The 14,900-nt window shown below is 33.3% G+C and overlaps 1 protein-coding gene across 1 annotated transcript in view; it reads left to right on the forward strand.

The window, feature by feature from the left end:
• Positions 1 to 14,900, forward strand: part of LRP1B (LDL receptor related protein 1B) — a 1,811,620-nt gene that overhangs the window by 1,214,376 nt on the left and 582,344 nt on the right. The window contains exons 31-32 of the mRNA XM_045853515.1: positions 9,247 to 9,421; positions 10,249 to 10,343. Coding sequence (XP_045709471.1) covers positions 9,247 to 9,421; positions 10,249 to 10,343 — 270 coding nt within the window. The remainder of the gene's footprint in view (positions 1 to 9,246; positions 9,422 to 10,248; positions 10,344 to 14,900) is intronic.

Here is a 14,900-nt window from a genome sequence, read left to right on the forward strand (position 1 = left end):
TTAAAAAAAATGTTTAGTAGTTCATTTGTAATAATCACAAGGTTCTTTTTTACTTTTTCTATTCAATTCTATGTTGTTAAAGTTGGAATTGATTATTCAGGGATTTAACAATATGTCGTAACAATTGTGGAATGCCATAATTATGTTGCACATAGTCTGATAACTAGAAATTTAGTTTCACAAGAAGAAAACATTTCAGAACAAATCTCCTTAAACTTTACAGATTTCTAAATAAATAGATTTAAAGACTCCTTTTTGCTGATGGTGCATAATTATATTTGCATAAAAAAATAGGTTAAATTGCAAAGGACTGGTTTTCCCTTCTGACACAAGCTTATTATCAACTTCCTTTTGCAATATTTCTACAAAACTAAACTATAAAAATTGGATAGGGATCCTGTTCCTATCCACCTCCTGACCCTGCAGGATGAATCATAGGTTCTCAGTGAGTATTGAATTAATTATTAAAAATATAATCATTTTTCCCAAAAAGGAAAACGTAGCTGAAGTGAGATATATATGCAAATGAAGTGGTTGAATCTAAATATTTAGCATTAAGTTAGCCTAATCTTTGCTTAAATGTTGATATATTGTGATTTCTGGGTGAGTTATTACTTTATTAAATGAATCTTAATTGAGTACCTGCTGTTTTCCATGGCTGCAAAATGAAAAAAATAGTTTCTCTTCAACATCATGTCCACTAACATAATAGAGTGATTTGGAAGAGGATAAAGAAAAAAATAATTAGTAATTCATATAGATATTTCAAATTCTTACTGAAAATTTACAATCACACCTTATTTGAGCAAGATCAATATCTTAATGAAATCAGTAAATACAGGTTTTAAAATCACAATGTTTTTTAAGAGTTACCACACATAATACTAAAAGTTGGCTTCAGTACCATTAGTATATCCAAGAGTATTTGAACGTTAAGGTACATTTTTATTTATGCTAGCTCTTTACACATCTCAGGTGAGTACTCTTTTTTTGTTGTTGTTTTCATAGTTTTTTTTCAAAAACTTCTTTTATTGTTCAAGTATAATTGTCCCCATTTTCCCCCATTACTCTCTCCTGCCCTCTCCACCCTCTACCTTTCACATGCTCTCCTACCCTCTCCCCCACTCCTTGTCCTTGTCCATGGGTCCTTTATGCATATTCTTTGCTTTGACCCTTACCCTCCTTTCTCCCATTATCCCTCTCCCCCATCCCCTCTGGTCACTGTCAGTTTGTTCTTTATTTCCACGTCTCTGGTTCTATTTTGCTCACTTGTTTGTTTTGTTGATGAGGTTCCACTTGTAGGTGAGATCTTATGGTTTTTTTGTCTTTCACCACCTGGGTTATGTCACTTAGCATAATGCTGAGGTTAGCACTCTTGAAGCAACTTGAATGAATTGGTTATAAGCTTGTTCAAATATTTATTTCAAACTTGTCCTAAGAGAAAAGCTTTTCTTAAAAAAAAGAAGACAAAAAAGAAAAAAGAAAAAAGAAAAACAAAAAAGGAAAAATCTGTCACCCTGACTGGTGTGGCTCAGTTGGTTGAGCATCATCCTGTAAACTGAAAGTTTGTGGGTTCAATTCCCTGTCGGGGCAACACATGCTTGGGTTGTGGTTTCAGTCCCCAGTTGAAGAGCAAATGAAAGACAATCAATCAATCAATGTTTCTCTCTTCTCTTTGTTCCCCTTTCTAAAATCAATAAGCATGTCCTTTGGTGCAGATTTAATAAAAAAGAATGAATGCAAGGATTTCTTCTTCATACAGGATTTTTTACAGAAAGAAATGGTTAGATAATCATTGTTAGACTAGACTCAAAAAGACTGCCTGGGTAATGACCATTAAAAACTTCAAGAGACCACTTAAAGAGTAGTAGGTGCCTCCTAAGACTGACAAACTAATAAAAATCTGTTCAAACACTTCATTGAAAATGTGAAATATTTCCCAAAAGGCTCTGTGAATTTTGTAATGTAATAGGTATTCTACTTCAAGAAAATTGGGGAACAACTTTGTCTCTCATTATAGATTGGTAACTACTAGCGAGTCTATATTTGAAAAAATAATGAGGACTAAACTGCATTTAACAGACTCTCTATAATTGTATAACCAAAATTTAAGCAATAATGTTTTCTTGATAATAATATGTATACTCATTAGGATTAATAATAATGAATTCTTTCATTTTAACAAATACTGGAATGTTTTCTATAGGGTAAATAAATAATTGAAGGTGGGCTAGTATAGACTGAATAGTGTGAAGACCGGAATGGGACGGGTATGATGTACAAACTGATCTAGCAAAAGAAAAAGAAATAGAAACCAAATCATGCCAGCCTTTATAGGGTAAATTATTGAGTTTTATGTTAATACTAAAAATAAGGGGAACCAAGGAAGTGTTTTAATTATAAGAAATACTTGTAAGTTTGGGGGTTTCAATCTTTTGTCAGTGAAGGTATAATTCTGAGCAGTACACAAGTACTCCAAAGAGGTAGCTGAGCTGTGGGACTATCTTTAAAAGAACAATACCTAGTCAATTGACAGCTTTATGAAATTCCAAGCCATTGTCCATAAAATCTCATTTTTACAGGAAAAAACTTCTGATGTATCTGAATCTTCTAGGCCAAAGTATAATTTCTCATTTTTGGAAAATTAAGCTCAATTTTGGGTAAGGATTATTGCTTGAACAAAGTTAAATTTTCAGTACTAGAATCCTTTACTGTCTTAATGAACTAAACTGTTAGGATGAGTTAAGCAAAAGCTAAATGAAAAAAAATATGAATATAAATTAGTAATGTATCTGTTTATTTCTATGAAGGATCCTGTCATATGTGCTAGGAAATTATCATAGAATCATACACTTATTTAAATTACAAAAATATAAACCATTTAAAACACATGTTTTGATCACATTGCTACTATATAACATTTGATTCTCAATGTAACTTTGAATCTAATTTGACCTATTTCATAGTAAATTTCCATCAGTACTTGAAATTATTATCTATTTCTGCCAACAATTTTTTTCAGTGACTGCTGAAGATTCATTCATTCCCTGACTTTTGAAAGACACAATACTTAATTATACCCAGTAGTAAGTATATTATATGGAAAATAAAAACTTGTGAAAATTGTCACAAAGAAAATGAAATAAATGAAAAACAGGTCAGTAATAACAGTGAGATCTAAATTTTGGAAACAGGCCTTGAATTAAAGTAGAACATTCAGATGGGAAATGATTGTTGTTTGGTCTATTTCTGAATAGAATTTTCATTTCTTATTTTCACCCAGAAAGCATTTTGGTAGAAAAATGTCAACATCTGTGATTTTTTAAAAAACGTTTAGAAAAGGAAGAAAGGCAAAAATGACATCTTTGAATGCCATTTTCTTGAGAAATATGTCTATAACAATAGGTGCAAAATGGGAAATACTTCTTATCTTTATTCTTTATCTTTTAGTTAGAAGACTAGAAATACTATTTTATTTTATTTCATAGGCTTATTTTTTATACTATATTCTAGATTCTATATCTAGGAAATTGGATGGATTAGGCAATGGCTATTATTTAATTGAGACAGTTTATAACCTCAAGGGTCTTCATAGCTGGTGAAAAAAATGAATTAAAGAACTAACTAAATATAAGGCTAAATGAAACAAGGAGTTTAATAGGGGTACAAACCACTTCTCTCAGGAAACACTGAGTTCTTACATGAAATTACCAAAGTTCTCATGTAGGGGGTTGTAGTCAATCTAGGCCTTGGGAGAAATGGTAGTAAAATCAATCCAGGTTGAGATATCAGTAGGCAAAAAGCTCTGGACACTTCAAAGAGGAGGAGTAGTGAGAGTTAGTTAGACCTTGTACAAGAGTCAACTAGAAGGTTAATATAATGGCAGCATGTAAGGTCTTACACCAGGGCATGGAGTTGTTCTTTTTTCCCCTCAAGGCAATGGAGAACCACTGAAGAATTATACAGATGGATATAGGTGATAACAACCTCTTTAGAAGATAAATGTGGTGGACAGTTGAAAGATAGATTGCATATGAGACATACTATAGGTAAAGATACAATTAGAAAGTTATAGAAATGTTCTAATTCGGAAATAAAAATGAGACTAGAACAAGAGGTGTGAGAAGGTGACAAACAACTAGGAGTACTGTAGTTGTGCAATAGAAATAATTCAGCTTGATGACTGAGAGAGATAGAATTGACCAGATAATTGGAACAGTGCTGGAGACATCAATCCAGGTGAGAATAAAAGAAGGAGGCTTGCTTTAGACTTTCCACAAATCATCAGTCAGTTGTTACCCTAAGACAGGAATAATTGTAGGTAAAGGACATTAAAAGATAAGCTTATGTGAAGTTAAAAGTTTGCCCCATTCTCTAGGAAAAAAAATATACATTTGAGATATATACACGTGTTAAAATTTACAAAATCAAGATTTGGAGAGGTAGAAAATTAGTGAGGGTGAGGCACTCAAGACTTCTAAAGTATTTGTAATGTTCTAATTCTGAAGCTGGATCATGCATTTGTGGATGTTTTATTAATTTGTATGGCATGGGATCCCCTCCTCCTTTGAGGGCATGTCTGATTTTCAGCAAAAAGCCTTTGTTTGGTCTGTTTCTGAACAGAATTTTCATTTTCAGCACCTAAGATGCTGGTGTCAGCAGGTCCAGTTCACAAAAAAATAAATAAATAAATAAAACTCACAGAGTTTTGACAAGCAATCCTTTTTTATTTAGCTATATCTACATGATAACCAATTTATGTGCTTACCTCCACACTTTTCATTTATGGCCTTCTTTCTGTGATCATTTCTCTTCTGTCTGAATTACATTTAATGTTCTTATAGTTCAGTGATATTCTATAATCTGAAAATATATTTAGCTTTCATTTCTGAAAGGTAATTTTGAAATTTGTGGTAAAATACACATAACATAAAACTTATCACCTTGACCCTTTTTAAAAGTACAGTTCAGTAGTGTTAAGTACATCCACGTAGAGAAACCAGTCTCCTGAAATCTTCATCTGGCAAAACTGAAACTCTATACCCATTAAAGAATAACTTCCAGTTCTCTCTTCCTCCAAATCCTGGTAACTATGACTCTACTTTTTTTGTTTAATTTATGTACTCTAGGTATTTCATATAAGTGTCATATAAAAATTTGTCTTTTTGTGATTGGCTTGTTTCACTTAGCATAATGACCAAGTTTCACTCATATTGGGTTGTAGCTTGTGTTGGAACTTCCTTTCTTTTCAACTCTGAATGAAACCCCATTGTATATATGTACCACAGTTTGCTAATACCTTCATTTGTTGAATAACATTTGGGTCATTTCCTCCTTTTGGCTACTGTGAAATGTACTATGATGAACATAGGTGTACAAACATCTCTCTAAGACTCTACTTTCAAGTCTTTTCTGTATACAAGTCTTGCACCACTTAACCATGAGGATATGTTCTGAGAAATGTGCCATTAGGAGATTTTATCACTGTGCGAACATCAAGAGTGTCTTTACACAAACTTAGATATTACAGCCTACAACTGTAATTGTATGTGTTATACTTTTCCAGGACTGGCAGCATAAGTAGCTTTGTTTAGATCAGTATCACAACAAACATGTTATTGTAGTGAGAACCCTGGCAGCTGACTTTCTTTCTTTAATGTAAGTGCCTGATTTAAGCTTTGATTGTTTAAGGCATCGATTGCAATGGAGCATCCCCTTCTGGAAAGCTTACTTGAATAAACATATTGCCAGCCACACAACTAGATAAAGAGTGTCTCTGCACTGAGGCTTCCTCTTTTACAGATTTTGGTTGAGTTCCCTGACAGACCATTTAGTCTCCTTTTTTTGGTCTCTATTCTTGTGCTTGAAATTCTTGATCTTATGTTTCATTCACCAATAAAGAGTGAGACTTTACAACCCAAGGCCCCACCCACAACTCCAATGAAAGTAGAATCTCAGGCCCCTGTGAGTGTGTGAGCTCTCCACACCAACCTCACTGTGGACCTCCTGGTGTGCTTTGTACATTTCTGAGCCTGTAATCATAAACATTTTTTACCTTAAGGTTTGCTAATGGTTACTGATGAAGGATGTCTTACAGTTACAATAACCCAAAGGTTCTGTCCAGTTGTAACATTGGTGTAGAAAGGGGAGGTGTCTGTGGAAAGCTTACCAGAGTGCCCCCATGCATTTCTCACCAGACTGAGACCCGTGCAAAATGCAATGCCTTGCAGCACCACATTAGATGGCTGCAGTGTCACTGTGGGTATATTGTCACTAGGTGATAGGAATTTTTAGCTCCATTATAATCTTATGGGACCACCCCTATATATGCATTCTGTCATTGATCAAAATATTATTATGCAATGCTTGATTATCTACCCAACATTGGAATTGCTGGATCAGAAGGAAATTCTATTTTTAATGTTTTTGAGGAACTGCCATATGGTCTCTCACAAAAGTTATGCCATTTCACATTCCTGCCCAGTATGTGTTCCCATCCACCCACATTCCCAATAATATGTGTTCCAATTTTCTCAAATCCCTCTTAGCACTTGTCATTTTCTTAGGTATTGTTTTTTGTTTTGTTTTGGTTTGGTTTAATAGTAGCCATTCTAATGGGTGTGTGTTGGTATTAATTGTCGTTTTGGTTTGCATCTCCAATGATTAGTGATGCTGAGTGTCCCTTTCTGTTGGCTATTTCAATACCTGGTTTTGGATATATATATATATATATATATCCAAATATATATATATATATATACACACACACACACACACACAAGTTTTTTGCTCATTTTATAAACAAATTATTTGGGTTTTCTGTTGTAGTAGTTAGATGTAGAATAATTTTGTTGACTACAAATTCCAAGTTCAGAGTTTTTTTTAAATCTTTTCCACACATTACCCCACTATCTTATAGCATCCCTCATTGCTATTGAGAATCTCCATGTTTGTCTAATTGTCATTCTTCTGGGGGTCTTTAGCTGCATTTTATGTTTTATTTTTCCTCATAACAATATTTTTTATTTAGCCCCTTGGAATATTGTGCCTGCCATGAGGCCCTTCTTCAGTCTGGGGAAGGAGGAAAAAAAAACAACACCTCAAATGTTATCCCTGACCATTTTTTTCCTAACCTAGTCTCTCTTATTCCCACCTCTGGAAAGTGACTATATGTGCCAGACTATTCATTTTAACCTCTAACTCACTTAACCTTTTCCTTTTTTTCTTTATGCTGGCTTCTGTCTGTCTTCCTTCAATTTGTCTTGCACTTCACTAGTTCAGCTAAGCTGCTAGTTAATTCACATAATAAAATATTTAATATTGTGTTTTAAAACTATTCACAAGTTATTTTTGGTCTTACAGGCCATATGATAAGGACTGAATCAAAAATGAATAAAAGTATTTTAAACATCAGGGACAGCCAAAAGCAAAAACAAAAACAAAAACTTCAGGAACCATGTATATTAGAGGAAATAAAAACTAATTATTTCAAATAAAAACTAATTCATTATTTTTGCCAGTACCAAGCAATCTAGGGTAAAAATGCAGAAGATGCTAAGTGTTTGGATTGACAATGTACTCCTCAACCCTGCATTAAGGTACATAAACACACATCATCTAATAAAATATTTATAGCAATCATATGCATCATCTATACTTAGCTTAATTTTCCAATAAAAAGGCCAAATTTTAAGTGACTTGATGAAAGACAAAAAAAAAAGGCACAGAACCTAAACCATGAAGACACATCTCATTATAATTTATTTAGAAATAATAAAAGGGTTTTAAGCAGGGAAGTTGGGTTGGTTGAAATTCAAGGACATCAGTGGGATGGAGAACTTTAGAGCTGACCCAGAACTGCAAAGGTCCCCATGACTTATTTTGCTCTTAAAAATGTAAATATTGATTTTAGAGAGAAAAGAAGGGAAAGAGCATGAAAAAAACATCAATGTTATCCCCCTTATTTATGCATTAATTGGTTGATTCTTGTATGTGCCCTGATGAAAGAATTGGGCTCACAACTTGGAGTATAAAGATGCCGCTCTAGCCAACTGTTTAGCCGGCCAGGGCTGTTCTTTTTAATTCTAAACTAGTTTGGAAATTTACAGTCTGGTGTCTCCACGTACAGGTGAAAATCTAGCTTTGTGTCATTTTTTGGAAATGATACATAGAAAGATGTAGCAGTTCCAGGAGCTAAGTAGCAGCTGCTCCAGGGTCCTGGAGGCGTTTAGATCTGAAATGCTGCTTTGGAGAGGGTGCAGCAGCACCTGGGAGCGAGCTCCGACATCCAGAATGCCAGCCCCATCCTCGCCTACTGAATTAGAAGCCTCATTTTTAACATTTTCCAGGTGTCTTGTTAGCTTGAGTAACACTGGTCTAGAGAACCCTGAAGTTTCTGTATGTTAAAAAATTTTAAAACTTTGTAAAATCAAGGCAAAGCCAGGTTAGACTCATAACCTGCCTGTGCAGATTGGGGACTAAACCGGCCTACTTTCTATGTTACTATGCTGAAAAGATTTTCTAGTATCTACCATTATTAACACTTTAATTTATGCCTTTAATTAAAATGTATGATTGTATTCAAGCCTAAATCCCATTATTTTTTAAAGATGTCTAATTGAATGATCAAGGAATAAAAACTCAAATATTCATATTGACTGTAACAAATTGAAACAATTAGATTTCAGTAATTTCTGTAGAATTCACATTGAAGGAATATTAAAAGGATTTTAGTTTTTTGTTCATATCTCAGTCTGTTTCTGTTAATTATCTATTTTGAAAGATGTTCAAATCTGTTTATTCTTTTAGGAAAGTTGAATTGTTTTATTTACTTCCAATAACAAATTGACACTTAAAATATAAAATAGCCCATTTGTTGATGTTCCACAAGTACCTTCTCTTAACTGAAAGATGTGCTACCAACCAGAGAAGCTATTATTCTACGTTGAATTGTTGTCACCTCGGTCCATAGGACTGCAGCTTATGTCTGCTCCTAAGTGTTTACCAGTGAATCATTGACTGTTAGTGTGATTTCAATGCTAATTATTACTGCAGGTTTCAAATGGCTCAGCAGTAAAACATTAATGATTACTAATGATAAGGGGATGAGATTACAAGCTTGTACAATTTTAGCTAACAAATTAAAGTATAAATTAAAATCTCCCTAAGATAGAAAATAACTTACTTGAAAAGCCAAAAGAATAGGAAACTTCATTTACTTTTAATTTTCTCTTTCCTGTTTTGTAGATATTCAGAGCATCAGAGGGCTAGCAGTGGATTGGGTCTCACGTAATTTATACTGGATTAGCTCAGAATTTGATGAAACACAAATTAATGTGGCAAGACTAGATGGCTCCTTGAAAACCTCAATTATCCATGGAATCGATAAGCCGCAGTGTCTTACAGCTCACCCAGTCAGGGGGTAAAGTATGATTATTTTTTAAGTTTTTCAAAAATTTTACCTACCTTTGCTCTGATTTTATAAAATAATATTTTATCACTTTGTAAATTATATAATTGTCTAATCTCTATGATGTATACCTGAAGCTAATATAAAATAATATCAAATGTCAACTGTACCTGAAAATAAAATTTAAAAAGTCTTTGTTTTATCATCTATACAATCAGAAGTGCAAGTATAAATATGGAAATTATATAAGGGATCTCTCATTAGAGAATTTTATCTGAATAAAATTGGACTTTTATATATTTAAAATCACACTAATTTATGTTTTTAGAGAGTGACAGTTCACAATTTTAAAATTGCATGAAAAGAATGATATTCTAAATTGCTTAGATTATCCCATGTACTGGCCAGTCATCACATACCCACACAGAGAGCTCGTGTAAGTCTCAGACAAACTCTCTCTCCTTGGCACTTCCAGTGGCAATGGTTGAAATGATGTTCTTTCTAAGATGTCTGATTTGCCTAGACAAGAAAATTCAATCTTGGTGAATTATTTTAAATGGAAATAATTTCCCGTGGTCATAAACATTAGGTGTGAATGTAGAAGGAAAAGAAAGTGAGGAAACTATCCTTCAATTACAGGGAAAAGCAAGAGAGCTGTTTTCTTGCAGGCCCATGTGAAGACTGCTGTGAGAGGTGGTCACCAACTCGGGGCCTTCCTAAACAGAATTAATCCTGCACCGACAATTTACTTTGATATTAGTTTCGTTCTTTCATGCATGCTTCCAGCAACAAGCAGGTATAAATATAATATTTTTCATCTATATTTTTTTTGAATTAAGGAAACTCTACTGGACAGATGGAAACACAATTAACATGGCAAACATGGATGGCAGTAATAGCAAGATCCTCTTTCAGAATCAAAAGGAACCCATTGGTCAGTTCTTCTTCTTTTATTTTTTTAAATAATCACTGCCATTTTTAATATGACAAAGCTGTATTTGTACAATGTATTTTTCATCTAAAGCCTGAAAGTAAAATATTACAGATTAGTAATAGAAATTAAGCTATTAATCTTATTAAATCTGTTGGGTCTCTGTGGGGTAAGAAGATCTTTTTCTGATAAGAAGATCAGTCTGTTGATAACAGAATTTTGATAATATATTAAGGACTGAAGTTGCTTAAAACTTGGTGTAATTAATGAATATCTTATTTTCACTGGTGAATGGCTGATAGGTTACTACAGTGGCAATATAATGTACTGAGACTCCCCCAGTCATCACTGTGCCCTGATTAATAGTTATAATGGTTTAAGTAGTAGGTATTTGTTTTTCATTACTCTGTGGTGTGTTTGTTTAGTTTCTTTTTTCTACCTTTGCCAACCACTGTAAATTATTTGCCAAAATACCATGGTGTTAAAAGAGAACCTTGACTTATTCCCATAAAAAATCTTTGAAAATCTAAAATACCAAGTTTCTTTAGTAGATAAAGTTACAGAATTACACACTGATATCTATATGTTATAATATTTTTTCAAACTATAATCACTCCCTTCATAATTTCTAATATTTCTCTGAGATGCAGGAATCATCAATTCCTTACTTGTGACCTCAGATTACCTTTAAAAAATAACCCAGTAAGGAACTTGAATTTTTTTTAAAGATTTTATTCATCCATTTTTAGGGGGGGAAGCGGGGGGAGAGAGAGAGAGAGAGAGAAACATCAATGTGCGGTTGCTGGGGGTTATGGCTTGCAACCCAGGAATGTACCCTGGCTGGGAATCGAACCTGGGACACTTTAGTTCCCAGCCCGCGCTCAATACACTGAGCTACGCCAGCCAGGGCCCAGGAACTTGAATTTTGACATTATGTTAAATGTGCAAATAATGGAATATACAAAAAAATCATAATTTTGATTCAAATTGCAGATAAGGTATAGTTTTAATTTGGGGGTAAAATCAATACACCATGAAGCTATTAAGCTTTTTTCTTTTTGTTTAAAAATGTGGAATTATGCTTACTTGAAGTGGCTCATTTTTAATAGTGGTGATTCAGTAAAAGTGTAGGATCACCAATATTTGCAATAAATATTTTTATGTATAAACTTAGATACAAAATGATACCTTAAACAACTTGTTTTCTTGGACTATTTGTTTTAATATTTGAATCATAACTGAAATTCAAAGTAGTATTGGAATTAAAGGCGAAATAAAATGCTAATATTTCTGTGTGGAAGATGATAGAACAAAATAAACCAGAGACTCTAAAGATTAGGACCCATATTAAGGATTTAATTTGAACTAAACCACTTTAGTTAGCATTTTTCTGGAGTTGTTCAAAATATTTAATACATAAAAATGAGTATGATGGAAATAGTATGAGCAAATAAATTCTTATATTGTAATGTGGTAGCTTTAGGTCACACCAAAATGTTAATTTACATGCGTATTTCTATAACAAGGAAAACTTTATCTTCTTTAATACTAAATATCCATTTCCCATTTCCCTACTCAAAATAAATCAAAGAGAAAACCATACAGATTATGTAAGGAAAGTTTACAAGAAAGAAATTAACGTTGCTATTTACACTTTGCAGTTGGTCCCTCAGGTGTTTTATGCTGAATGATATTTTTAAGTGTACAGAGATGATGATTAAACATTTATTGACAAACATTAGACATCTACTCTATCATTTATTAATATATTTGAAAATTACCTTTAAATTAATTCAAAATTGCAATTTTTAATTTTAATTTGTGCAAGATATACTACTTTTCTAGAATCTTCATTATAAACTATACATTAAGTTAGTATTAATAAGTGTGGCTTTTGAGTCAGATATTTATTCAGGAACCAGATTTTTTGAGTATCAGATTTTTGCATTTGGTCTACTGTATTTGGTCTACAGATAAGAATTTGACACTGTCCATCTCCTAAAGGGTGCAGGAAACTAAATCATTTTAGGTTTTATTAAGTGAATTTAAGTTAGCGACCTTGAGCAAGTTATTGTTAGCTTGTAGTACTTGCTTTTCTTACCTGTAAAATAAAGACAAAATGTCTATTTTATAAAGTTCTCATAAGGATTGAATGAATAAAAGTTATGAGGAGAACATCTAGCCTTTAATAATAGAAACGTAAGCAGTAGGAATATAATGTATATTGGGTCTAATAGTCTGGAGTATGAATGATTTGATTGTCTGCAGTATTAAAAGTGTAAGTGAGTTCATTGAAGAATAATCATAGAATAGAATTCATAGGAATTTAGCAGACCAATACATGCAACCAGGTGAGTCTCTAAGACAAGCAAATTTTTATGTACATGAAGAATTTAACTCTATATTATCTTGCTGCTAATGTTGAATGGCAAACAAGTTTGAAGTACCTGGGTTCTCCTCTCAGACTTTCCCAATATATTCCCTGGGGTAAAAGGACACCTGGGCCTTTACCTTGCTGCTGTAGTTCTTGACTGGTTTGCAAAAGATGTTTATTGCATGTTGCCCTGGTAACTTGTTACTTCTAGCTAACTGATGGTGTTACCGAAGTGATAATATCGATGGTCTCTGAAATGCTGCATGAGAGCCTGTGTTGTCCATACTTAAATATATGCTAATTGTTTGATCATTTATGTTTTCAAAATCTGGATGCTCTGTTGCAAATCCCCTGTCTGCTGTGTTCTACCTCACTTCTCTCATAGATAACTTTGTTTTAGATAAAGGAGGAGAGTGAGCTGGCGAAGTCTTCCCCTGTCCCTAATCTTCCCCACTTCCCTAGGAGGAGCTGGGCTTCTACATTGGTAGATCCCTAACATCTCTTTTGCTAACATTCAGCACCCTTAACTGCCACTCCAAATTAAGAATTTCTTATTCTTCAAAGAAACCTCTATGCTGTGCTTAAGACCTTTTGACTGATTGAATTAGACACACCCAGATAATTTAGGATAATTTCCTTTAATTAAAGTACCCTGATTGCAGATGATAATCACATCTCACAAATACTTTCACAGCAACACCCAGATTAGTGTTTAATTAAATAACTGGGGACTGGAGCTTGAGCATGTTGACATACTAACATTATAAGATTTAAACCACGTTAACTTTGATGGAGATTATTATATAAAATATGGTAACATGTTATTTTTAACCCAGGTGGAGAAAAAAATAATGTTTGAGAATGTTTTGGTAGTTGTAGAAATATTTACCTACAAGTATTTAAAAGAAAGGGGAGAGAGAGAGAGAGAGAAAAGACAACAAACAACTACATCATCAATCTTCTCTCTTAAATCCAAACCCATCTGTTAAGTGGCTACTGTTAATGTATTATGTTAATGGTTAACACAAAGATGACCTTTTATATAATACTTGCCTTACAGTGTTAACATACTGAGAGCAGAGACAGGTGGTAAAGATCCATATGCTGGTTTGTATGTATGTGGGAATCTTGAAAACAAAAAGAAAAAAATGAGTACCTACAATATTCTGGCTATTTAAAAAGAGGTGAATAAGGGAGATAAAGTCCTTTTTCCCAAAGATTTTATAATCCAAAAGGAATTGCATTATGACTCAAAATTATTCATTCCACTGATATTTCTCATATTTCCCTGATTTGATTCTCTTGATTTGCCAATCCTCTTTCCCTATCAGCATAGTTTAACCTGGTATTCCTTTGCCCAGAAATGATTTCTATCTTCTCTTAGTTTCCCACCTATCTACCAGATTCCAACTGAAGCATTACGGTATTTTTCAGACTATAAGACACACTCCCCCCCCCCCCAAATTTAGGAGGAATAATGGTTGTTAATGCTGCTGTTGAGTTCTGTTTACATTTACATTGGTGAAATATTACATTACTTATGTTATTAAATATTTTACCAAATTTTTTGCTTCAATTTTTTTTTCCTATTTTCCTCCTCTAAAACCTAGGTGCATCTTATGGTCTGAAAAATATGGTATTTCCTGAAAGAAGATTTCCCTGACCTCCCTGATTAGGCTGAACTCTCTTAGACACTTTTAGCACTATAATTTCACATTTTAGCTTTTATCTTTATTTTAATTTTCCATTTGGTTTTTGAATATTTGATTAACAACTGCTTACCAACTAGAAAGGAAACTCTAGAAAGTTAGGGACCACATCTGTTTTATTTACCATTATGCCCTTAGCTCAAAGTTCAGTGTGGGGCACAAAGTAGATCTTCAATAAATATTTGTTGAATCAAGCAAATACTGTTACCTATCACACAGCAAGAGGTTTTTACAGGATTGAATGAAACTAAGATTTATTCCTATATCTTAGTTGACTAAATTTAGTATCTGAAAGAAGTGATTACTCTGTGATCTGGTTATAGATTCATGATTCCTTCCATTCAATGTGTTCATGTGTAGAAAACATAAATATAAAGTGCTTTCATATTTATATTTATAGCACCATTTTTTCAAACTATAGAGTACAAAGTACACAGAAAGTGGGTTGTTTATAAAAAAATTCATGGCTAGCTAGGG

The sequence above is a fragment of the Phyllostomus hastatus genome, unplaced genomic scaffold (genome assembly GCF_019186645.2).
Source record: "Phyllostomus hastatus isolate PE091 unplaced genomic scaffold, TTU_PhHast_1.1 phas_contig_1, whole genome shotgun sequence".
Taxonomy (NCBI): domain Eukaryota; kingdom Metazoa; phylum Chordata; class Mammalia; order Chiroptera; family Phyllostomidae; genus Phyllostomus; species Phyllostomus hastatus.